General features: G+C 37.8%; 1 protein-coding gene and 1 pseudogene across 2 annotated transcripts in view; one reads left to right on the top strand and one right to left on the bottom strand.

Annotated features, from left to right (window-relative positions):
* The window catches only part of LOC104825227, a 10516-nt gene extending 7450 nt beyond the window's left edge, over positions 1 to 3066 (bottom strand). The window contains exons 1-2 of one of the 2 annotated variants that reach the window (XM_019203933.1): positions 2746 to 3066; positions 2426 to 2653 (exon numbers count right to left, since the gene is read on the bottom strand). In XM_019203933.1, coding sequence (XP_019059478.1) covers positions 2426 to 2653; positions 2746 to 3003 — 486 coding nt within the window. In that variant the 5' untranslated portion in view covers positions 3004 to 3066. Of the gene's footprint in view, positions 1 to 2412; positions 2654 to 2745 lie in introns of those variants that run through there. The other variant, XM_019203934.1, reaches the window with a different exon arrangement.
* Positions 3067 to 8798: 5732 nt separating this feature from the next.
* On the top strand, positions 8799 to 24617 carry LOC104825273 (annotated as a pseudogene).
* Positions 24618 to 26005: the final 1388 nt, after the last annotated feature.

Raw genomic sequence — 26005 nt, forward strand, 5'->3', positions numbered from 1 at the left:
TTTTTTTTTTAGTTTTGGATATTCATATATCCAAATCGTTCAAAGTAGAGTAAAAACCCAAAATCAAACGAGGTGCTATGACAAAAAGAAGTCAAATCTAAAAACTCTAAGATCAAGCGAGGTGCTATGACAAAAAGAGTTAAAGGTAGAACTTCAAAGTCAAGCGAAGTGATTTGAAAATGGGTAATACTCTCTAAAAGAACTAAATTTGGTGTTTATGAATTTTTCAAAAGACAATGAAAATATCTATGGGTTTTTATCGCATTATCTTTTCAAGATTGATTTTTGCATTCTTTCAAAATCAATCTTGAGGGGAATGTTGAAATAGGAAAATAAATATGTGATTGAAGGAAATATTGATTTTAAGATATGATTAGAAATAATAATGGACATAATATTATATCAAATATTGTGTATCGATCTTATTTATTTCTATTTCCTTTTTATTTGTCTCATAGTTTTCCTATAAATATGTGAGTCATTTTCATTGTAATTCAACAAGAAGAAGAAGAGATGTAGCAATAAAGTAATTCCGTTTATTTTCGTTTGTCTTATTATGTTTCCGCATTTTATTTTTCTACACTCTCGACCATACTTTACATAACCGAGGAAACCATTGTAACTATACCATAGATGAAAACGATAAGATATAAATATTTAAGCTAAAGAAGAATTGGATGCATTAAACATTATAATTTTCACAAAACATAGTGATATTATGTGTGTAATATATATATATATATTGATAGATACATGCAAGGTACCAAATTATATCATTTTAATTTTCAAATCATGATATAATAATAATAATAATTTGAACATTTGTGTAATATAGATATTTTTGGAATCTGGAAATCAACGAATAAAAAGTTGACACGTCACTAACGGGAAAGATGAGGACCCAACTCACGCATCAGACAAATGTTTTGTTGTTTTTATTTTAGAGGCGGTAGTTTTCGCGTTGTACGAGTGAAATGTTCGTCGTTTCATCGTCCTCGGGGATGATTTTTGTTGGGTTGTTAATGGGCCCTTGCATGTTTCGGCCCATGAATGGTTCTCCATTTTGCCTGATCGTGTCATGGAATATGTGATGCCACTGTTTCGCCTTTTTAAAATTATGAACAACCTTCAAACACGTAGAAGAGAAAACAGTGTCCCGGGAATACATTTATTTCCCACAATGGTATGCCCATTTAATTTGGAAAAAAAGAATATATATATATATAATATTATTTTAGAGAATGCAATGTTACCAATACAAAGAGATGGACCAATATATGTGTGTTACCATTGTAACTATACCATGGATACAAACAATAAGGTATAAACATTTAAGTTAAATAAGAATTGGATGCATTAAACATTATAATTTTCACAAAACATAGTGATATTATGTGTGTAATATATATATATACACATATATATAGATACATGTAAGGTTCCAAATTATATCATTTAGATTTTCAAATCATGATATAATAATAATTTTACATTTATTTTATTTTAAAATTTTATTTTTATTATATTTTTTGTTATATTCTTATTTATGTCTTCATTTTAGGAATAGATTTTAACAAGTTTATTTAATAAAATATATTTAAATTATTTTGTATAAAATATTATTATTTTTTTATAAAATAAAATATTATTATTGTAATGTGAGTATGTGTGAAAGAAATATAGGAAACCAAATTCATAGCTATATACAACATAATACTGATTTTATAGTGATTTAATTTTACACACGTATTTTTTCTTTATCAAATAAGTAGTTTATATCATTTTCTATAATATTTATATCAACAAGTTTTACAAATATATATATATATATACACACACACGAATAATTCGCTGATAAGTCCAGTAATATAGAATCATTGAAATGGGGAAAAGAACATGTGGGACTCTTTCCTTGTCGACCACGGAGAAAGAAGAACAGAAATGGAAGCGAGGGAGAGAAATGGAAGACGTCCCCAATTTGCAATTGAGGAAAGTGGAAGGTTATTATTAAGAGCTTCAAGTCGTGGCGAAGGGCAATTCGGCGTTAGGGTTTGTTTTGGATCTCTCTCTCTCTGGTTGTCTTCGTCGACAACAATGTCTCTGCTTGCCAAGCTCTCGGTTCGCAACGGGCTCCTGGGCGTGGGGCAGAACAAGGTATGTCAGCCCTATCTGTGGTTGACTTGTAATCATCTGTTGTTTTCTGGGTTGTATGGCTGATGGAGTTTTGATGCCCCAACGAACGACAGGTTCGCATGTTGTCGACATTGACCCCTTATCTCCTTCTGGACAGGAATGTGGTGGGAAAGGCTTCGTCCGGCGGAAAGACCATCAATTGCAACCTGTACGATCCGAGGAAGGGCAAATTATCAACAAAACATTATTTAAACATAAAATAAAATATTCTCATACAAGATTATTCTAACATGTCGGTGAGACGCACGGTGGAATCACTCTCGTTCATTAGAGCCACCCATCCCCTCGACGATCCTATCATCTGCAGCTCCTTTGACAATTCCAAGGCTGGGCTCTTGACCGTCTCTCCCTTCCTCGGATCGTACAGGTTGCAATTGATGGCCTTTCCGCCGGACGAAGCCTTTCCCACCACATTCCTGTCCAGAAGGAGATAAGGGGTCAATGTCGACAACATGCGAACCTGTCGTTCGTTGGGGCATCAAAACTCCATCAGCCATACAACCCAGAAAACAACAGATGATTACAAGTCAACCACAGATAGGGCTAACATACCTTGTTCTGCCCCACGCCCAGGAGCCCGTTGCGAACCGAGAGCTTGGCAAGCAGAGACATTGTTGTCGACGAAGACAACCAGAGAGAGAGAGATCCAAAACAAACCCTAACGCCGAATTGCCCTTCGCCACGACTTGAAGCTCTTAATAATAACCTTCCACTTTCCTCAATTGCAAATTGGGGACGTCTTCCATTTCTCTCCCTCGCTTCCATTTCTGTTCTTCTTTCTCCGTGGTTGACAAGGAAAGAGTCCCACATGTTCTTTTCCCCATTTCAATGATTCTATATTACTGGACTTATCAGCGAATTATTCGTGTGTGTGTGTATATATATATATATATTTGTAAAACTTGTTGATATAAATATTATAGAAAATGATATAAACTACTTATTTGATAAAGAAAAAATACGTGTGTAAAATTAAATCACTATAAAATCAGTATTATGTTGTATATAGCTATGAATTTGGTTTCCTATATTTCTTTCACACATACTCACATTACAATAATAATATTTTATTTTATAAAAAAATAATAATGTTTTATACAAAATAATTTAAATATATTTTATTAAATAAACTTGTTAAAATCTATTCCTAAAATGAAGACATAAATGAGAATATAACAAAAAATATAATAAAAATAAAATTTTAAAATAAAATAAATGTAAAATTATTATTATATCATGATTTGAAAATCTAAATGATATAATTTGGAACCTTACATGTATCTATATATATGTGTATATATATATTACACACATAATATCACTATGTTTTTGTGAAAATTATAATGTTTAATGCATCCAATTCTTAATTAACTTAAATGTTTATACCTTATTGTTTGTATCCATGGTATAGTTACAATGGTAACACACATATATTGGTCCATCTCTTTGTATTGGTAACATTGCATTCTCTAAAATAATATTATATATATATATATTCTTTTTTTCCAAATTAAATGGGCATACCATTGTGGGAAATAAATGTATTCCCGGGACACTGTTTTCTCTTCTACGTGTTTGAAGGTTGTTCATAATTTTAAAAAGGCGAAACAGTGGCATCACATATTCCATGACACGATCAGGCAAAATGGAGAACCATTCATGGGCCGAAACATGCAAGGGCCCATTAACAACCCAACAAAAATCATCCCCGAGGACGATGAAACGACGAACATTTCACTCGTACAACGCGAAAACTACCGCCTCTAAAATAAAAACAACAAAACATTTGTCTGATGCGTGAGTTGGGTCCTCATCTTTCCCGTTAGTGACGTGTCAACTTTTTATTCGTTGATTTCCAGATTCCAAAAATATCTATATTACACAAATGTTCAAATTATTATTATTATTATATCATGATTTGAAAATTAAAATGATATAATTTGGTACCTTGCATGTATCTATCAATATATATATATATATTACACACATAATATCACTATGTTTTGTGAAAATTATAATGTTTAATGCATCCAATTCTTCTTTAGCTTAAATATTTATATCTTATCGTTTTCATCTATGGTATAGTTACAATGGTTTCCTCGGTTATGTAAAGTATGGTCGAGAGTGTAGAAAAATAAAATGCGGAAACATAATAAGACAAACGAAAATAAACGGAATTACTTTATTGCTACATCTCTTCTTCTTCTTGTTGAATTACAATGAAAATGACTCACATATTTATAGGAAAACTATGAGACAAATAAAAAAGAAATAGAAATAAATAAGATCGATACACAATATTTGATATAATATTATGTCCATTATTATTTCTAATCATATCTTAAAATCAATATTTCCTTCAATCACATATTTATTTTCCTATTTCAACATTCCCCTCAAGATTGATTTTGAAAGAATGCAAAAATCAATCTTGAAAAGATAATGCGATAAAAACCCATAGATATTTTATCGGATACAAGTATGCGAGAAGCGTATTCTTCGTGAATGAACCAATCAGACAGTCGAAAACATCGGAGTCTGACACCAAGAAAACGGACCAAACTCCATCTGCCTAATCACTGAGACATCAACGCAACTTAAGCATTTCCATGGTGTCTCTAATAGAACTCATCCCAATCGATCCAATTCAATACCTTTAAGATTCACAGGTACAATCTGATGTCGATTTAGGAGAGATCTAATCTCGTTTTATTTCCTAGACACAACTATTGCAAGTGCACGAGTTAATCGTAGTATCTAGGATTGAACACAAGGACACATGAGCGTTTAGCGATGACAAACTCGGATTCTACTCAGTTTCGGTCGGGAACGATACTTTTGATGGTGATGGTAATTGAATGTAAGCAACACTCAAAATAAATACAAGCTATGGTTAAAACACAATTTAACAAGTCATTGTAGGTGTCGGGATTTTCGAACTGCGCAAGGATCATTTCTACGAATATATCTCGACAACTAGTGTTTTTAATCGGGAATTTCAAGTTTTTATCGTAAAGGATTACTCTTCCGAGTCTCACCTCACTTCTTAGAAGATTAATCTACTGATCTTCCATTCCAAACGATTGAAAACTTCTACGAGCATTGAATTCACTATCATAATTTCTAAACGGTACAACCATCTTATGATGCGAAAACCATATATTCGAATGATGTTTTCCGAATCAAATTCCATATTCCTATACAAATCAAATTCTAGCATCAATAAATAAGTGGCCAATAAGATTCAAAGCATTAAACATCATTCATTAAATTATCAAATTCATAGTTGCAAAAATAGTTTATGAACACATGATCCTTACCAACTTTAATCCTTAACCTACAATGATAAAACTACTCACAATTCATGGAAAACTCAAAAACAACAACTAAACAGAAAATCATAATGAAAACAGAGATAAAAGAGAGATTTCTCAATGGTTTTGTAGCATTAATTGGTTAAAGTGTTAAGGATTGTCGGAATAGTTTACGTTCGAATCTGTAACTTGTAGAAAAAATTACACGATAAATCGATTGTATATACGATAGTACACTAAAATTTACAGAGACAATGATCTCGCCATTGTCGAAGGACGACCGATCGATCATTGTCTTGGATTTACACTAAAAGGTATAGAGAATCACGATGGACAAGACGATCGGTCGATCGTGGTGTCCCGATCACTCCATCGTCAGTTGATGATGACAAGATCATGGTTACCATTAGCGTTTTTAAAATGACAATCGATCGATCGCCTTTAGACGATGATCATCGGACATTCTGTACGACTGTTTACGCGAACGAACGCACTCGGTCGATGAAAACTCCTGTTTTTTTTGTCACTTTTCATCATGTTTGGAGTGTATAAACATCCATTGGCCTCCTAACACAATAAAAAAACAAGTGATCTAAGTCATTTTTTAGAGATTTGTGAGCCATTTGGTGAAGAAATTTGCAACTTCTTCTCCATATCTTTCTCGTTCATGGGCTGGCTCGTAGCCCGTTATGGTTGGCTCGTGGGTTGCTTGGCTCCTGAAGGTTCAACCCGTTAAGCCCATTTTTATCTAGGCTTGTATTCATTTAAACCAGCTCGGTAAAAACAGGTTTGGTCCAGGGTTGTCTCGTGGGCTTTAGACCCATTTGACATCTCTAGTCCCAAGTTTAGTTAGGATCGGCGTCATCTATAGTGTATATTCTGGGAAGATGTTCAAGTTCTATTCATTCTTGTCTTGAAAGATGCACTAAAATGGTTTAATTTATTTGCTAATGTGTGGATGTTCTTCACTTTCATGTTTGCTACTATCAGAGTACACACATCTGTATCAGACAAGGGCAGAAATGTAGAAGTTTCTGGGCAAAATCTTGGAATTGTGTTGAAAGAAACCATGCTAAACCTGGGCCCAACTTTTATCAAAGGTCGGTGGGTATTGCTGTGAAGTATGAAACTGTGCTTGAGCTCACTTGCTCCTTTTATATTTTAGGGGTCGTATACCGGGTAATTTGTTCTATTACTTATTATGTTTCCTCTACTGAGCCAGTTGGCCAATCCCTTTCCACAAGGAAAGATATCATCGGGGTAGAAGTCTCCAAGGTCAGTAGAACTTATATATAATTGCTCTGGTGTCTTTTCTTTTTACTTCTAGTTGATAAATAGGAAACCATTTTTAGGTATTTTAAATGCTTCGTTAGGTTTGCAAACCTTTCTTGTGTGTAATTCCAAGTTATTTCTCGCCATATTTTGCAGATCTTAATAATGCTAATGGTTTGCTTACTGGGTCGCATGGGATCCTCACACACCGGTTCACAACTGAGTTCAGATTTGGTCCGTGGGTTTGCACAGCGGAAATGGCGTTCAAAACTATTTTGAACCGTCCACGGACCAACCGATTCCGACGAAGAGCTTCAAGAACATAAAACTAACCTTTGAATCCTTAGATTCACAATCTGAAGGTGGTTAGATGATCACAGCTAAGGTGTTGAAAGAGCCAACACCCTCTTGAATAGTCCATACCCTTGGGATGGTTTCCAACACTTGGAAGCTTGCTTACTAGAGTTTGAAAAGATCAAATCTCTTGTGTATGAGCTCAAGAACACCTTCTTGAGTTTGAGAGAGTTTTTCACAATCTCTAGATGCTTCCAAGGGTCTGAGAATGAGTGTATGAGAGAGTGGTTTCGTCCCACCTGCTTCCCACCAAGAAAAGGTGAGAAAATCGCACTTTGGGTCTGATTGTCGCTTGGTCCAGAGCTGACCAACTCTTGGTCCGCTAGACCAAAACGTACAAAAACCGCGAAAATAGTTCTGCCATGCTCTTGGTCCAGAGCTCACCAACATTTGGTCTGCCACTGCCAGACCAAGAACATAGTCTTGTTGACAGAGGCGATATATCCTCGATCCGACGTACCAAGATTCTGGTCCGCCAGACCAACCAGGTCTGAGGTAACACGAACAGGTCCCGTCTGACTGGTCTGGCCTACCGGACCAAAATTCCAATCTGCCGAACCAACAAGGTCTGAACTAACACGCAAAATTTCAACTGACTGACCCAGTCCGTCAGACCAACATTTGGTCAGCTCCGGACCAGCTCAGTTTTTCCGGCCAATCGCTTCCGTGTCTCCAAGTCAAACCAGTCTGCCAGACCAACTCTTGGTCAGGTCTGGGCCAGACCCAAAATTGGGAAAAATCTGAGTTTTCCCGTACGATCCTTCCTGTTCATACATGTCATCCTATATGTGTGTGACCCTTTAGACTCCTCCAAATACGACACTAAACCCGAGATCCAATCTCGCCTTACAAATCATAAGCGATCTCTAGCAAGACATTATGATTACCCGTATCGGATAGAGTTAGATGCGATCTAGCTGAAAGTCAGAGATAGCTCTAACGATGATCCTCTTTGTCTCACGATATCATAAATCGAAACACACTTCGATTGTTTTGTAGTATCCCGAGTAGACTTGTAAGAGATAAATGACATTCATCTATAGTATGGCCACAGATTTTCACAGTCTCACTCCTAACGATATCTCTCTCTTTCGAGAGGGACAAAATTCCATCTTGACTATCTACTATCCATTACATGATTCGTAATGTATCTGAGTCACGTCTTTATAATCATCCGGTTAAAGACGACGTTTGACGCAGTCAAAATACATTACTTCTCATGTTGGGTACCATAGATACCTCAGGTCTGAGGATCCAAAGTGAATCATCATGTGAGATTCAAGTCATGGATAACATCCAATCGACAATCTCACACGAGTCATCCGGTCACTTGTTTCGAACACGTACCTATAATCATGATCCGTATCCAATACACATAATCATCACTATGATCATCCATCACACCTCATGTTAGTCTTAATTCATCATTGTTCCCACAATGACAAACGACTAAGGAATTTAGGATCGTTCATAACAATTCATCCATGTTATTATTTATCAAATATTCAAAATAAATAATGAACAAACAATGCATTCATCTAATGAACTCATCATAATACACATGTTCTCATATCGTACAATCATCATAGAACATCACAACCATCATGTCTAGCTTGGTTTCATGTCATTTGTGGACTGTTGTTACTGCATCCTTATCTGACCTACATGAGCAAATTAATCCCTCCATTTCCCAGACCTCAGGCTGTGAAAATCATTGAAGAGGAATTGAGCGCTCCCGTTGAATTATGCTTTAGTTACATCTCCGAAGAAACCATAGCACCAACATCCTTTGGTCAGGTACATAAGCTAGCAATGAGCTTGTATGAAACATGATTTATCTGCTGTGACAATTATAATGTGGAATGTGCATTAAAGTTAATGTTCCCTTTCCATCTTGTTCCTCATGTTTGATGTGCATATTAGGTGTACCGAGGAAGGACTATTGATGGTTTAGGTGAAACTGTGAAAGTTCAGCAACCTAATCTTCGACATTCCATACGACTTGGCTTGGGGTTTCCACCTAAACTACTTAGTATTTTCATAGCGAACACTTCAAACATGTGAAACCTATATAATAGAAGAGTTTTAAATCTGCAGTTGGGTATATTGCGAAAGGTAGCAAAGAGAAAAAATGATATCTATTTATATGCTGATGAGTTTGGAAAGGGTTTAACTGGAGAACTAGACTATACTTTGGAGGCCACCAATGCTTCTGAGTTTCTAGTACTGGTCATTAGGTTGTTGTTTAGTCTATTGATACTTGTCCAACTTAATGTGTTATAATAAAGCTAATGTTATTACTCCCCACAAACTGTTTGTTCACTTAAAACATGATGTGCCTTGAAATGTGTACAAACATCAACCTGCAATTGATTTTGCTTGTTTAAATAGTAATGATAGTCTGAACCCTAGAACAGAATGTCTTCAGTATTCTTTCCCTTTTTTGTTGGGATTGCTTGGTATTTTGTTGGCTATGACCGACTAAAGAACTTTTTTCCTGAACGGAAGCTCACTCACGTTTCCTCTATATCCGGATTCCAAAAGTATATCGGCATTTAACACAGAAAATGATTTTGACCATGGAATGGTTAGTTGGCGAGAGCCCTTCTGATTTACTCTCAATATCTTCTGGTCAGTCTGATTATGACTTCCAGAATTCTGAGGGACAAGAATTCGAAGCTAAAAGGCGTCTTCTTGATCTGGTAGGTTTGACTTCTTGATCTGGTAGGTTTGACATTTGCTTTGAGGGAGATTAATGACTTAATAATGAACTTAAGATATTCTATTTTTATGTTATTAATGGTGGTCGGTGATGGATATGATGCTCTAGGATGATCATACGATATGAGAACTATGTATGATACGATGATTTCATTGGATAAATGCATTGTTTGTTCATTATTTATTTTGCATATTTGATAAATAATGATATCCATGGATAGTTATGAACGATCCTAAATTCCTTAGTCCTTTTTCATTGTGGGAGCAATGATGAATTAAGACTAACATGAGGCGTGATGGATGATCATAGTGATGATCATGTGTATTGGATACGGATCACGGTCATGGGTACTTGTTTGGAATAAGTGACCGGATGACTCGCGTGAGATTGTCGATTGGATTTTATCCATTGCATGAATCTCACATGATGGTTCACTTTGGATCCTCAAACATGAGATATCTATTGTATCCATCATGGGGAGTAATGTACTTTGATTGCGTCAAACGTCGTCTTTAACCGGATGATTATAAAGGCATGGCTCGGGTACATTATGAATCATGTAATGGATAGTAGATAGTCAAGATGGAACTTTGTCCCTCTCGAAAGACAGAGATATCGCTTCGGCCCGTCGTAGGAGTGAGACTGTAGAAATGTGTGGCCGCACTATAGATGAATGTCATCTATCTCTTATAGTCTACTCGACATACGACAAAACAATCGAGCTATGAGTTAGATTATGATATCGTGAGATGAAGAGGATCATCGTTAGAACTATCTTTGGCTTTTTGGTTAGATCAAATCTAACTCTTTCCAATACGGGTAATCATAATGTCTTGCTAGAGATCGCTTATGATTTGTAAAACGAGATTGGATCTCAGGTTTACTGCCGTATTCGGAGGAGTCTAAAAGGTCATACACATACGGGATGGACGTGTATGTACGTGAAGTCGGGAACGGAAAAATTTGGAATTTTTCCGTGGGGCCAGACCGATCGGTCCAATGGTTGGACCATCCGGTCTGGACTCGGTTTACGCCGTGTTTTGCTAAGTCGATTGGCCTAGACCGATCGGTCTAGGCAATGTGACGATGACATGTTTCGGAACAGACCGATAGGTCCAGACCGATCGGTCTATGTTCCTTTTCGGACTGTCGGCAGAACAACTAGCTAGACGATCGGTCTAGGCCTTGACCGATCGGTCTAGGCGTCGGTAGGTGAGCTGTCCGCGATTTTCACGTGTTTTAATGGCTAAAATTAGGTAAGAACCTCTCCACTTGATCAGAACTCGACCCAAGAACGTCTGGGAGTTCTAGAGAGAGAGAGAGACTCTCCCAAGAGAAAAAGAGAACAAGAAGTGTTCTTGATCTCCATACACAAGAGATTTGATCTCTTGAGCTCTAGCAAGCTTGATTCCAAGTGTTGGACTCCATTCCAAGGTGTGGATACCTCAAGAGGGTGTTGGCCTCATCAACACCTAAGTTGTGATCAACAACCTACAATCTGATTGTGAATCCAAGTGATTCAAAGGTTAGTTTTCTCTCTTGAAGTTCTTCATCGAGCATGCTTGGTCTTTGGGTGATTCAAAATTTGTTTTTGAATGCCATTTCCGTTGTGCAAACCTACGGACCTGATCCTATGACGGTTGTGAACCGTTCGGGTCGTGCTCACCATGACCCAGCAGTGGTCGTCGTCACATTGCCTAGACCGATCGGTCTAACTCTCCCAAGAGAAAAAGAGAGCAAGAAGTGTTCTTGATCTCCATACACAAGAGATTTGATCTCTTGAGCTCTAGCAAGCTTGATTCCAAGTGTTGGAGTCCATTTCAAGGTGTGGATATCTCAAGAGGATGTTGGCTTCATCAACACCTAAGCTGTGATCAACAACCTACAATTTGATTGTGAATCCACGTGATTCAAAGGTTAGTTTTCTCTCTTCAAGTTCTTCATCGAGCATGTTTGGTCCGTGGGTGATTCAAAATTTGTTTTGAATGTCATTTCCGCTGCGCAAACCTACAGACCTGATCCTAGGATGGTTGTGAACCATCCGGGTCGTGCACCCACGACCCAGCAGTGGTATCAGAGCCCAGATCGTTTGTTCGATAAAGAACGATCACTTTGAGGGAGTTTGAAGTGTTCAAACTCATGTTTTTCCTTGGTTTTAATCCATATATAAAGTATGTAAAATGATTGAATCTATTGTAGATTTTATCACATAACTTTAGTTGGATATACAGAGGATCGATTCATGAGTCTACTGCCGAAAACGGATCGAAAATCGGGCAAGAACAGAGCACAAAACTAGATCAAGATGAAAAATCGCGATGTGGGTTTTCTGCCCAGTATGCTAGATCGATCGATCTACCATGTAGACCGATCGGTCTGCGTCTCGGAGCTGGAACGGAGTGAAATGTTCAGGAACGGTCGGTCTGTTGAGATCCAGACCGATCGGTCTAGCTATAGACTGATCGATCCAGACCAATTTAGACCGAGACTGACATGTTGAGTTGGAGCGATCCATCTGAGCCGCCTGGACCGATCGGTCTACACCTAGACTGATCGGTCTAGGCATGGACGACTCAGATTTTGTTCCGGACCGAGATGTTCTCCTGCCTTTCGTTTCAGGATTTGATCAGATGATTCATGCGATGGATCGAGTTGATGCAAAGCCCTGATTTCGGATTTTCGTATCTAACTGAATTCAATTCAGTTAAGTAATGGTTACTTAACGGAGTTGACTCTGAATGGATTGGACTATGACTTAATTGTATAGATGGTCTATACGGATTAAGTGCATAGAACTTGATCATGTATAGGAGTTACTTGATTGAGTGGGAGTTTCGGGACTTAGTTTACTAAGCTGAATAGATGGTCTATTCGAGCTAAGTAACAGAGTCGGATCAAAAGTATAATTGTTATATTTTGATCAATCGAGAATAGAGCTGTTACAAGTAGAGTTCTTATCATGACCTTGGTAATTCGTGTATGAGATATGCCAAAGCTGTCCATATCGAATTATTTAAGTGAGACAAGAATTGAGAAATGGTGTTTGATGTCGCAAATCTAGGTATATAAATTCGATCAAGTAATAATATCCTAGACTCAACAAATACCGCAAGTATATCGTGTGTAGTAGCTAGGGTCGAACACATGGACAAGTAAACAACTGAATTAAATCCAAATCCAAATCAAGGTCCAGAGAAAATAATATGAGTAGAAGAATGTGGCAAAGTGAACAATGAAAACGGTTGTAACTATGAATGATAAACACTACAGGTTTCGGGATTGCTTTACATGCAAGGGTCTTCTCTAAAGATGCAGATTCAGTGGTTTCTAAATCCAATTAAGGGAATTTAAGCTCTAAAATAGAAATTAACTCTCTCGAGTCTAACCTCACTATCCAGGCTTTATCCTACTAATCTCTCGATTTAATAGTCTAAACCCTGAATGCATGAACGAATACTATCATAATCCCTAGGCAAATATCCATCTCTCGATGCAATACCTGTGCTATTTACTAAGTTATTTCCAGGTTAGAATCTCATATGTCTATGCGAATTAAAACCCTAAGTTCATTAAATCATGTGGCCAATAAGATCAAACGCATTAAGAACAACTCAATAAACTAAAACAAATAAATAATACCACATAGTCTGGAATTAAAAACCAAAGATCTCTACATAGCAAATCCCTAACCCACAGCAAGGGAACTACTCGCTAAACATCGAAACGACAGGGTTCATATCAATAATACAAAACATCGTAAAATAGAAGAAAGGAAGAATGCTTAGTCGATTTCCCGACTTCGTAATCTCCGTCTTCTACTCCGATCTCTTGCCTCTTGATAATCTCCCCCTTTTGATGTTCTCTAGGTCTATTTTCTGTGTAAAGTCTGAATTAATTTTGATCTAGAGGCTTTCCCCTCTTATTTCACTTCGGTTTGGGCAAAATTGGAAGTTTTTCCGAATCTGGGGGTCGAACCGATCATTTCGGCAAAGCCAAACCGATCGGTTACACTTTCTGAGCAATTTTTCAATTTCTGCAATGCCGAACCGATCGTTTCGCCAAACCCGAACCGATCTTGTCGTGTCTCTGAGCAGTTTTGATGGGCTTCACGAATTCGCTCATAACTTCCTGCTTCGATATCGGATTTGGGTGATCTTGGTATCTATGCGTAGATATTGAGAAGACTTTCCAATGATATAGAGAATGCAGGATTTGGACTTGTAGAGTGAAAATTATCGGGCTTGAAAGATCTGACGTTTTCTAAGCTTCACGTTTTCCCTGGAAATACTCCAAATGTTTCCGTTTCGTCCGTGATGTTCCGTAGCCCATGTTTTCCACTCCTTTTGCTCTTTTTATGTGTGAAAACCTGTTTAAACACCAAATAACACAACCATGCAATATCAAAACTAAATGTGCCCTAGAATGTCTACAAATATGTAAAATAGAGTGAAATACACTAGACATCCTATATCAAAACGTCACCCAAAATACGTGTTATCAGTGCTTCTCATTTCTCGAAAGTAATAACCTGCTTCTTGGTAACCAAGAAATCCCTCGTTATAATTTCAAGCTTATACCGCCCATGTTTCGAGCACTTGTCAAGACTTCGATCGTCTGTGTATGGGTCATGCCAAAGCTGAGCATACCAGACAATCTTTGTGAGACAAGATAGAGAAATGATGATTCTCATATGTTCAAAAATGGTTTAGCTTGAGTTGGGTTATCAAGTTGGACTTGAACCTGACGGTATAGATGGGACTAGAAATATGCGGTAGTATGATGATATTATCTTCCCATAAAAGATCTAAGAGTCACATTGGATGTGATTGACATTGGATGTCTACCTAAATAGCATAGGCTTGAGCGTCATGCCAAAGCTGACTCAAGTCTATGTGAAATATGGATCTTAGCCTACTAAGAAAATTACTAGAGGGTTATTTTTGTTAGCGGAAGTTTATCTCATATTTTTATCATGTCATCTGTAATAGTAATTGTACTATAATTAGCATTGTACTAATTGATATTGCATATTGTGTTATTCTATTTATCTCTGTAGGACATGGCGACAGGTGGTTGTATACCAACCGTGTCACTGCGATCTATCCTTGAGAAGGATAAGTTGACCGGGACGAATTTCTTTGACCGGTATCGGACCTTGAGAATTGTTCTCAGGAACGAGAAGAAGATGTACGTCCTGGAAGGGACCCTTCCTGCTAAGCCCCCGGCCAACGCCGCGAGAGCCGTTCGTAACGCTTGGTTGAAGCATCAGAACGACGACCTGGAAGTCTCTTGCCTCATGCTCGGGACAATGTCTCCTGAACTGCAGTGACAGTTTGAGGGCGTCAACGCCTTTGATATGCTCGAGCAGTTGAAAACTATGTTCCAAGAGCATGCGCGTGTTGAGAAGTACAACACGTTCAAGAACCTGCTTGCATGTCTATGACGACAGGGCAATCGGTTAGCGCTCATGTTCTTAAGATGAAGGGTCATCTTGAAGAACTTGAGCGTTATGGCTTGAGGATTGACAGGGAGTTGGCTACTGACCTTGTGCTCCAATCTCTTCCAGATTGCTATGATCAGTTCATCATGAGCTATCATATGCATGGCATGGATAAGACCTTGACCGAACTGCATGGGATGCTGAAAACGGCCGAGACGAGCCTTAAGGTCGAAAAGAACGTGCTCGTCGTTTCGAATAGTTCGAAAAAGCAGAAACGTTCCAAGGGAAAGGCAAGGCAAGTGGGGCAAATGTTGCCAACAAGGCCAAGCCTAAACGCGAGAAAGGAGAGTGTCATTTCTGCCATGAAATTGGTTATTGGAAAAGAAATTGCAAACTCTTCCTGGAAGATCTGAAGAAGAAGAAGCTTACTGAAGCTTCTACTTCAGGTATTTACGTTATTGAAGCTAACGTATTCACTTCTTCATCTTGGGCATTGGATACCGGATGTGCCTCGCACATTTGTGGAAATGTGTAGGGTCTCAGAAGAAGTAGAATGTTGGCTCGAGGTGAAGTGGATCTACGCGTCGGGAATGGAGCAAAGGTTGCTGCATTGGGCGTCGGCATTTATGATTTATCTTTACCGTCTGGACTGGTTATAGAACTAAGTAATTGTTACTTTGTGCCTGCTATAAGCAGAAACATTGTTTCTATTTCCCGTTTGGATTTAGATGGTTTCCGGTTTGTTATTGAGAATAAGAACCTGATGATGTTCAAAGACGATATCTATTATGGTAATGGTTACCTTGTGAATGGATTGTATGTCTTGAACAATCAACCTTCGTATATAACGTAAATGCGAAGAGGTTTAAGCCGAACAACTTAAACCCGACCTATCTCTGGCATTGTCGTTTGGGACATCATCGAGAAACGCATAAAGAAACTCCTCTCCGAAGGATTTCTGGATTCTTTCGATTATGAATCGATTGAAGCATGCGAATCTTGTCTGATGGGAAAAATGGCAAAGTCTCCTTTTAGTGGAAAAGGAGAACGGACGTTAGAGTTACTGGACCTAATACATAGCGATGTATATGGGCCCATGTGCTTACCCGCTAGAAGAGGTTATTTGTATTTCTTCACATTTACTGATGATTTCAGTAGATTTAGTTATGTCTATTTGATGAGACATAAATCTCAAACGCTTGAAATGTTCAAGGCTTTCATAAACGAAGTACAAAACCAGCTTGACAAGACTATTAAGGCATTGAGATCGGATCGCAGTGGCGAATATATGAGCTAAAAGTTCACTGACTATCTGATAGACTGTGGAATTGTTTCACAGTTGACCCCTCCTAGAACGCCACAGTGGAATGGCGTGTCTGAACGGAGAAACCGCACCTTATTGGATATGGTACGGTCTATGATGAGTCAGACTGATTTTCCAAAATCTTTCTTGGGTTATGCCTTAGAAACTGTTGCTTTCATACTGAACAAGAGTGCAACGAAAATGGTTCAGAAGACTCCATATGAGATATGGACTGGGAAGCGTCCCAGTTTGTCTTTCTTGAAGATTTGGGGATGTGACGTTTACGTGAAACGTCAAGCTTCTGATAAGTTGTCTGCCAAATCAGACAAGTGTTTATTTATAGGATACCGTAAGGAAGCTAAAGGGTACTACTTCTACAATCCGGTCGAGAATAAAGTATTTATTGCTCGGAACGGAAAATTTCTGTAGAGAGAGTTCGTCTCTAAGGGAATTAGTGGGAGTATGGTTGATCTCGAAGAAGTTCGAGAACTACAGACAGACGCTGGACCGAGTGAGCAAGTTGAAGATGTTCAACCTGCGTCACAAGGATTTGAGACTCCGCCTGATACTTGTGAACCTCGGAGATCAGGGAGAGTTAGCCTAGAGCCTACGAGATATGGATTTCTCGTAACTGGTAATGATGAACTCATGTTATTGGAACATGACGAGCCTACATCATATCCATAGGCTATGGCGAGTTCCGACTCTGAGAAATGACACGAATAGGGGTGGGCAAAATACCCGAACCCAAAATAACCGAACCGAATCCGACCGATATATACCCGAACGGAATCGAACCGATTAAAATAATATACCCGATTGGATATGACTATTTCAAACCCGAAATACCCGAACCCGAAATAACCGAATCCGAAATAACCGTAAACCGAATAAACCGAATCTGAATTAACCGTAACCGAATATATCCATTTATCCATCCATATATCATCAATTAATATGTAATATATTTTAAATCTAATTAGAAAAATTAATATAATGATATTGTTTTCTAACCATGGTATATAAAAAAACGAAAAATGCATGTATTTTAATATTGTTTTTGTTATTTTTATAAGATAATTGTTTGAATTTTTTTATCTTTTTTTTGTTTGGATAACCCGAACCGAACCCGATCCGATCTGATCCGAACTCGAATAGAACCGATTAAAAAAATATATCCAATTGGATACGAATATTTCAAATCCAAAATACCCGAACCCGAAATAACTGAACCCGCCCGATCGCCCACTCCTAGGCACGAGGCTATGAAGTCTGAGATGCAATCCATGTACGACAACAAAGTATGGACTTTGGTCGATGCATCCGAAGGGGTAAAACCCATCGGATGTAAGTGGGTTTTCAAGAAGAAAATCGACATGGATGGAAACATGCATACCTATAAAGGCACGATTGGTGGCGAAAGGGTTTCGGCAAATTCATGGTATTGACTATGATGAAACCTTCTCGTCCGTCGTGATGCTTAAATCCATCAAGATTCTACTTGCCATAGTTGCATATTATGACTATGAGATATGGCAAATGGATGTCAAGACTGCGTTCCTTAACTGGAACCTACTCGAGGATGTGTATATGATACAACCCGAGGCTTTTGTCGATCCAGAGAGTCCGGGGAAGGTGTACAAGCTTCAGAGGTCCATTTATGGACTGAAGCAGGCTTCAAGAAGTTGAAATCTTCGATTTGATGAGACAATCAAACAGTTTGGTTTCTCTCAAAACGAGGATAAGCCATGTGTTTACAAGAAGGCCAGTGGGAGCACGGTTATTTTTCCTGGTACTATACGTGGATGATATCCTGGTCATAGGAAACAATGTTCCTACCTTGCAAGACGTTAAGTCTTGGCTAGGAACACAATTCTCTATAAAGGACTTAGGGGAAGCTGCCTATGTTTTAGGCATCAAGATCTATAGGGATAGATCTCAAAAGCTTCTTGCCCCAAGTCATAGTACATACATGTACAAAGTTCTGAATCGGTTCAGAATGCAATAGTCAAAAAGAGGACTCTTACCGATGTGTCATGGTGTTGTTCTCAGCAAGACTCAGTGTCTAAGACACTTGATGAGCGAGAACGTATGGACAGGATCCCATATGCTTCAGCAATAGGATCTATCATGTATGCCATGTTGTGTACTAGGCCGGATGTATCGTACGCGTTAAGCATTACGAGCAGATACCAGTCGGATCCAGGAGAGTCACATTGGATCGCGGTCAAGAATATCCTTAAGTACTTGAGAAGGACTAAGGATTTATTCTTGATATATGGAGCTCGCTGTAAAGGTTACACCGATGCTAGTTTCCAATCGGACCAAGATGACTACAGATCGCAATCAGGTTATGTCTTATGCGTTAATGGAGGCGTTGTTAGTTGGAAGAGTTCTAAACAGGCCACCATAGCAGATTCTACTACAGAGGCTGAGTACATTGCCGCATTGGATGCAGCGAAGGAAGCTGTTTGGATCAGAAAGTTTTTGGGTGACCTGGGTGTCGTCCCTAGCGTAGTGAACCCCATTGCATTATACTGTGATAAAAATGGGGCGATAGCACAAGTTAAAGAACCTAGGTCACACCACCGATCCAAACACATACTTAGACGGTTTCACCTCATAAGGGAAATCGTAGATAGAGGCGATGTGCACATATGCAAGATATCGACGGATGACAACATAGCCGATCCCTTGACGAAGCCTCTCCCTTCGTCAAAGCATGAGGGTCATGTTTGAAGTATGGGACTTAGATGCATTGTAGATCATACTTAGAACAAGTGGGAGACTGGTGGATATGATGCTCTAGGATGATTATACGATAGGAGAACTACGTATGATACGATGATTTCGTTGGATGAATGCATTGTTTGTTCATTATTTATTTTGCATATTTGATAAATAATGATATCCATGGATCGTTATGAACGATCCTAAATTCCTTAGTCACTTGTCATTGTGGGAGCAATGATGAATTAAGACTAACATGAGGCATGATGGATGATCATAGTGATGATCATGTGTATTGGATACGGATCACGGTCATGGGTACTTGTTTGGAACAAGTGACCGGATGACTCGCGTGAGATTGTCGATTGGATTTTATCCATGACATGAATCTCACATGATGGTTCACTTTGGATCCTCAGACCTGAGATATCTATTGTATCCATGATGAGGAGTAATGTACTTTGACTGCGTCAAACGCCGTCTTTAACTGGATGATTATAAATGCATAGCTCGTGTATATTACGAATCATATAATGGATAGTAGATAGTTAATATGGAACTTTGTCCTTCTATCGCTTGGGCCCGTCGTAGGAGTGAGACTATAGAAATGTGTGGTCGCACTATAGATGAATGTCATCTATCTCTTACAGTCTACTCGGGATACGACAAAGCAATCAAACTATGAGTTCGATTAGATATCGTGAGACGAAGAGGATCATCGTTAGAACTATCTCTGGCTTTTCGGTTAGATCACATCTAACTCTTTCCGATACGGGTAATCATAATGTCTTGCTAGAGACCGCTTATGATTTGTAAAACGAGATTGGATCTCGGGTTTACTGCCATATTCGGAGGAGACGTGTATGTACGTGAAGTCGGGAACGGGAAAATTTGGAATTTTTCCGTAGGGCCAGACCGATCGGTCCAATGGTTGGACCATCCGATCTGGACTCGGTTTACGTCGTGTTTTGCTAAGTCGATTGGCCTAGACCGATCGGTCTACCCCTAGACCGATCGGTCTAGGCAATGTGACGATGACAGGTTTCAGAACAGACCGATCGGTCCAGACCTAGACCGATCGGTCTATGTTCTTTTTCGGACTGTCAGCAGGACAACTAGCTAGACCGATCGGTCTAGGCATCGGTAGGTGAGCTGTCCGTGATTTTCACGTGTTTTAATGGCTAAAATTAGGTGAGAACCTCCCTACTTGATCAGAACTCGACCCAAGAACGTCTGGGAGTTCTAGAGAGAGAGAGAGAGAGAGACTCTCTCAAGCGAAAAAGAGAGCAAGAAGTGTTCTTGATCTCCATACACAAGAGATTTGATCTCTTGATCTCTAGCAAGCTTGATTCCAAGTGTTGGAGTCCATTTCAAGTTGCAGATACCTCAAGAGGGTGTTCGCTTCATCAACACCTAAGCTGTGATCAACAACCTACAATCTGATTTTGAATCCAAGTGATTCAAAGGTTAGTTTTCTCTCTTGAAGTTCTTCATCGAGCATGTTTGGTCCGTGGGTGATTCAAAATTTGTTTTGAATGCCATTTCCGCTGCGCAAACCTATGGAATTGATCCTAAGACGGTTGTGAACCGTCCGGGTCGTGCACGCCATGACCCAACAGTGGTATCAGAGCCCGGATCGTTTGTTCGATGAAGAACGATCACTTTGCGGGAGTTTGAACTGTTCAAACTCATGTTTTTCCTTGGTTTTAATCCATATATAAAGTCTGTATAATGATTGAATCTATTGTAGATTTTATCACATAACTTTAGTTGGATATACAGAGGGTCGATTCATGAGTCTACTACCGAAAACGGATCGAAAATCGGGCAAGAGCAGAGCACAAAACCAGATCAAGATGAAAAATCGTGATCTGGGTTTTCTGCCCAGTATGCTAGACCGATCGGTCTACGTCTCGGAGCTGGAACGGAGTGAAATGTTCAGGAACGGTCGCTCTGTTAAGGTCCAGACCGATCGGTCTAGCTGTAGACCGATCTGTAGAGACAAATGAACCTTTGGAACCTAACCAAGGGTTTTACACAACTTTACTGACCGTTTGACATTCCAAAATCAAGGGAATATTATCTTCAAGCAGATTCAGAAGACCAAGATTGGCTACGTTGCCAAAGAAGCAATTTTCCTTATCTTCTTACTTGTTACCGTTAGTCATCTTAATTTCCATTATTCACTTTTCTTTTTATATGCTATGTAGTATCTAAATATATAGATGTAAAATAAGAACAAGTAACGTAGACTTTGAATAATTATTCACAACATCTTCTTCCTCACTTGTTGATTTGCATATTATTTCTTCATTCTCTTCTTAAATCCCACATGGTATCAGAGCAAGATCCATGGTGACCATTATTTTTTTTTTCCGCTGCATAGATTTTTCAAAAAAAAAAACTATCCCTCTTGTTAAATAAACACTGCAGGAGGAGAGAAACATGGCATACCAATTGGCATATGAAGATTTCAAGGTCATAGCAACCTTTGAGTACATCCGCAAATTCAAGTTGCTCCAAAATGTATGGAGTAACATGCTTGAAGAACAAAGAGACAAGGCGTTCAAGGGTGTTTGGGATAGAATCCAGGAGCTTCATCCCGATCTAAGCATCGAAACGCGTAAACTCTATACCTTTCTTGGATTTTTGGATGGTATACACAACAAACTAATATTGCAGGTTATAAAAGCCAAAGGAAAAATATCCCTCATGGAAGCAAAAATGATGTGGTGCGAAGAACGCACTCAAAACATCATAAACGAGGAACAACACGAGGGGTTGTCGGAAGAAGAGATGACCGACCAAACCGTGGAGAATTCTTCATTGAATACATGACGCCTATTCATCCACAACGTGAGGGGGAATGTGAGGAAATCACTCCCACGTGTGTGGATGATGGGATGTTAAATGAACAACTTAATGAAGAGGTCGAAGAAGAAATGATACAAATCGAAAAAGTCGAGTACACGGGAGAAGTAAGACCGGATTGCTCAAACAAAGAAGAAGAAGAAGAAGAAGAAGAAGGGAATGAAATGGAGTTCGTAAAGGATGATGATCTACAAACGGAGGCAAAGAACCCCGAAAATGAGGCATCACCTACGGAGAACAACCTTGTCCCGTTCCTCCTTCCCAAAGCAAATCCGATCATGCACTTCCAATGCACCGACAATAGAGTTTGTCATTCATTCTTCTCACCAATGCATTTTGATTTTGTTTTTTCGAATGATATGCTTGGTATTTTAAGTACCATTGGACAGAAAATAAATAACACATTCATGACGGAATGTCGAGATAAAAAACAAACACTCACGGATACAAAGGTGGTCCATGTACGACGACGAACACCAATGTATGGGAAAATGACCGACAAACACGTAACATTACCTATGAGTTTCAACAACTCTAGGATTGGTAAAACCACTCTCAAACCTTACATCTTTTATCACGAAAAATATATACATGTGTTGCATAATGAACAAGTTATACTTGTCCGAAACACACTTGACCATGAAAAAGATATAACCGACATGCTTTTAGTGTTCAATAAAAATTTGAGAGATGTGTTTTGTTTAAATACAAAACCAAATGTGAATCCTATCTTACAAATAATGTTTCATGTGTCAAGATTATCAAATTTAGCATTCATGCATATTAGAACATTATTTCTACTTTTATTTGATAGAAAACATATCATTACATTTCTACATTCGTTTTCTTATATCAATCGGAGTGTCATGACCTCCCTTGTGATCTCTAACCATCTTTTTGAGTCTATACAGAAAATAAAGTCTAAACACACATGTGCAATGGTGGACAAACCAAAAGAACCGCCATGGGATGTGAGCGAACGTTTAAGGGGGAACCGACGGACGCATGAAGACATATATTTGGCAAGATCGGCTTCTCGACATTCCTCCAAGCCAATCTTGAGGGGGAATGTAGAGACAAATGAACCTTTGGAACCTAACCAAGGGTTTTACACAACCTTACTGACCGTTTGACATTCCAAAATCAAGGGAATATTATCTTCAAGCAGATTCGGAAGACCAAGATTGGTTACGTTGCCAAAGAAGCAATTTTCCTTATCTTCTTACTTGTTACCGTTAGTCATCTTAATTTCCATTATTCACTTTTCCTTTTATATGCTATGTAGTATCTAAATATATAGATGTAAAATAAGAACAAGTAACGTAGACTTTGAATAATTATTCACAACATCTTCTTCCTCACTTGTTGATTTGCATATTATTTCTTCATTCTCTTCTTAAATCCCACACGATCGGTCCTGACCAATTTAGACCGAGACCGACATGTTGAGTTGGACCGATCCATCTGAGCCGCCTGGACCGATCGGTTTACACCTAGACCGATCGGTCTAGGCATGGACGGCTTAGATTTTGTTCTGGACCGAGATGTTCTGGACCAAAATTTGTTTTGAATGTCATTTCCGCTGTGCAAACCTACAGACCTGATCCTAGGACGGTTGTGAACGTCCGAGTCGTGCACGCCACGACCCAGCTGTCGGTGACCATGGATAATTTAACTCTAGTATTGCGATATTGCGACCATATTAGAGTGTACGATGCATCTTGCAGTGGGATTTAATTGTTTGAAAGAAGCTACATGTTGACTAATTTTTTGATCCATTATAATTTCTTATGGTCATTTTATGAATCCAGACTCTACCGTTGATCCAATTGCTTGATCTTTCTTCCCTTCTCTTTCAATGAATTGTAGGTGAGAAAAGGTGTAGAAACATCACTAGTTCAACTCCTTGAAACGGGTCTTTTACATGCAGATCCACATCCTGGAAATTTACGTTACACATCATCGGGACAAATAGGATAACTCCTAACAACTTCGTTATCATAGCACTGAAAAGACCTATGATCATGACCGGTTGATCCAGATTTGATTTTGTGTATTGCTGTGCAAGGTTTTTGGACTTTGGTTTAGTTTGTTGGATGGAAAAGAGAACATCAGTTTGCAATGCTTGCATCAATTGTGCGCATTGTTAATGGTGATTGGGTTTCTCTTGTTCAAGCGTTGACTGAGATGGATGTCATCAAGCCAGGGACCAGTACACGTCGTATTACTATGGTATAAAAATAAGTTCTTGTAAACATATTTTTCTCCCATCAGCTTGGAGAAAATAGTTTCGGTGGCCTTGAAATATTAGTTCCGCATGCCGCCATTGCTTCATTATTCGTCCTGATTAAGGTTCATCAGTATGGGCTTTATGTTCATCTCTTGTCAGGTTTGGCCACTGCTGGGGAAGACGTTTGAAGATGCATACACACATCCCTTTTTGTTGTTCGGTATATAGATATAATTACCAGGATATACATTATTTTTTTATATAGAAAAAATATGTGAAATTAGATTATTATACAATTATCATTATGTTGCTTGTATAAAAAATTCAAAAGTAATTTTCTTTTAACAATATTCAAATAGGATATACATAATTTTTAACAAATGGATATCGCCGACAATTTTGACATTTCCAACTGATTACTATAAGCACAAAAAACTATAAGGTTATAACTGTAACACTTCTTTCAATCTCTTTTTTTTTACGTGTTTGAGATAACACAAATAGAACATTGTGTTATCTCAAACACGTCAAAACCAATGCGGGACATAAGATTTTTGTTTGATTTATTCTAGCAAAGTTAAAGATTGCTTATGACTAACATTCAGTTGCTGCTGAGGTTGCTTGTGACTAATGAATAGTTTTTCAATTTTTTATTTTACTAAATATTCGGTTGAAAACTGTTTATTGTCTCGCTAATTAAAAAAATGGTAGATGATTCCATATGAAATATTGTAGATGATTCGATTCAATAGAAATATGTTTATGTTTTAATTAAATAATTAAAATAATTTTCATTTATTAATATAAAATTAAAACATATATAACTTATATTATTTTCAATATCTATTATATCAAATCAGATAAAAAAACTTTTTGAAAGAAATTTCAATAATAATAATAATAATAATAATAATAAATAATTTGTGACACAGTGAAATACACTAATAGTCACCTTGTATTTCAATATTACCAAAAATATTTTTGGAAAAAAAAAAGAATAAACTCATCTATATAGTGTTATATGAACATGGTAAATCAATAAGTTTCAAAGAAAATACATATTCACAAAATAAATTTCTTTCGTACATGTCTTTACGTGTATTCTTTAATCAGTAAAATAACATTTAATGAGAAGTTAATCACTTTGCTAAATCGAGGGAGACTTGGCTTATTGGATTCTGTAAAATATTTCTAAACTAAATGGATAATACAACAAACACAATTAAAGATGATTTTGTATTATCCATTTAGTTTAGAAATATTTTATAGTAACTCAAAGATAAGAAATGGTTAATTATTTTATTTGATTCCTAACAATCGGTATAAATGGAAATATTTTAAAAACAATATTTAACTTTTTAATATAATTTGACATTGAGGTTAAAAAAAAGTTATTAACAGTCCATTCAACATGTTTTTAATAGAAAGTTTTTTTATATCAGTTAGTTGTTAAATAAATTGTCCAAAAGATTTAGTTAACATTATGAAAAATCCTATATAAGTATCTCAACTTTTCTAAATGTACCGAATTCGCACATGAACAATTAATTTTGTCTAATTAATAGCTTAACTATTT

Source organism: Tarenaya hassleriana, unplaced genomic scaffold, assembly GCF_000463585.1.
Source record: "Tarenaya hassleriana unplaced genomic scaffold, ASM46358v1 Cleome43, whole genome shotgun sequence".
Lineage (NCBI taxonomy): Eukaryota > Viridiplantae > Streptophyta > Magnoliopsida > Brassicales > Cleomaceae > Tarenaya > Tarenaya hassleriana.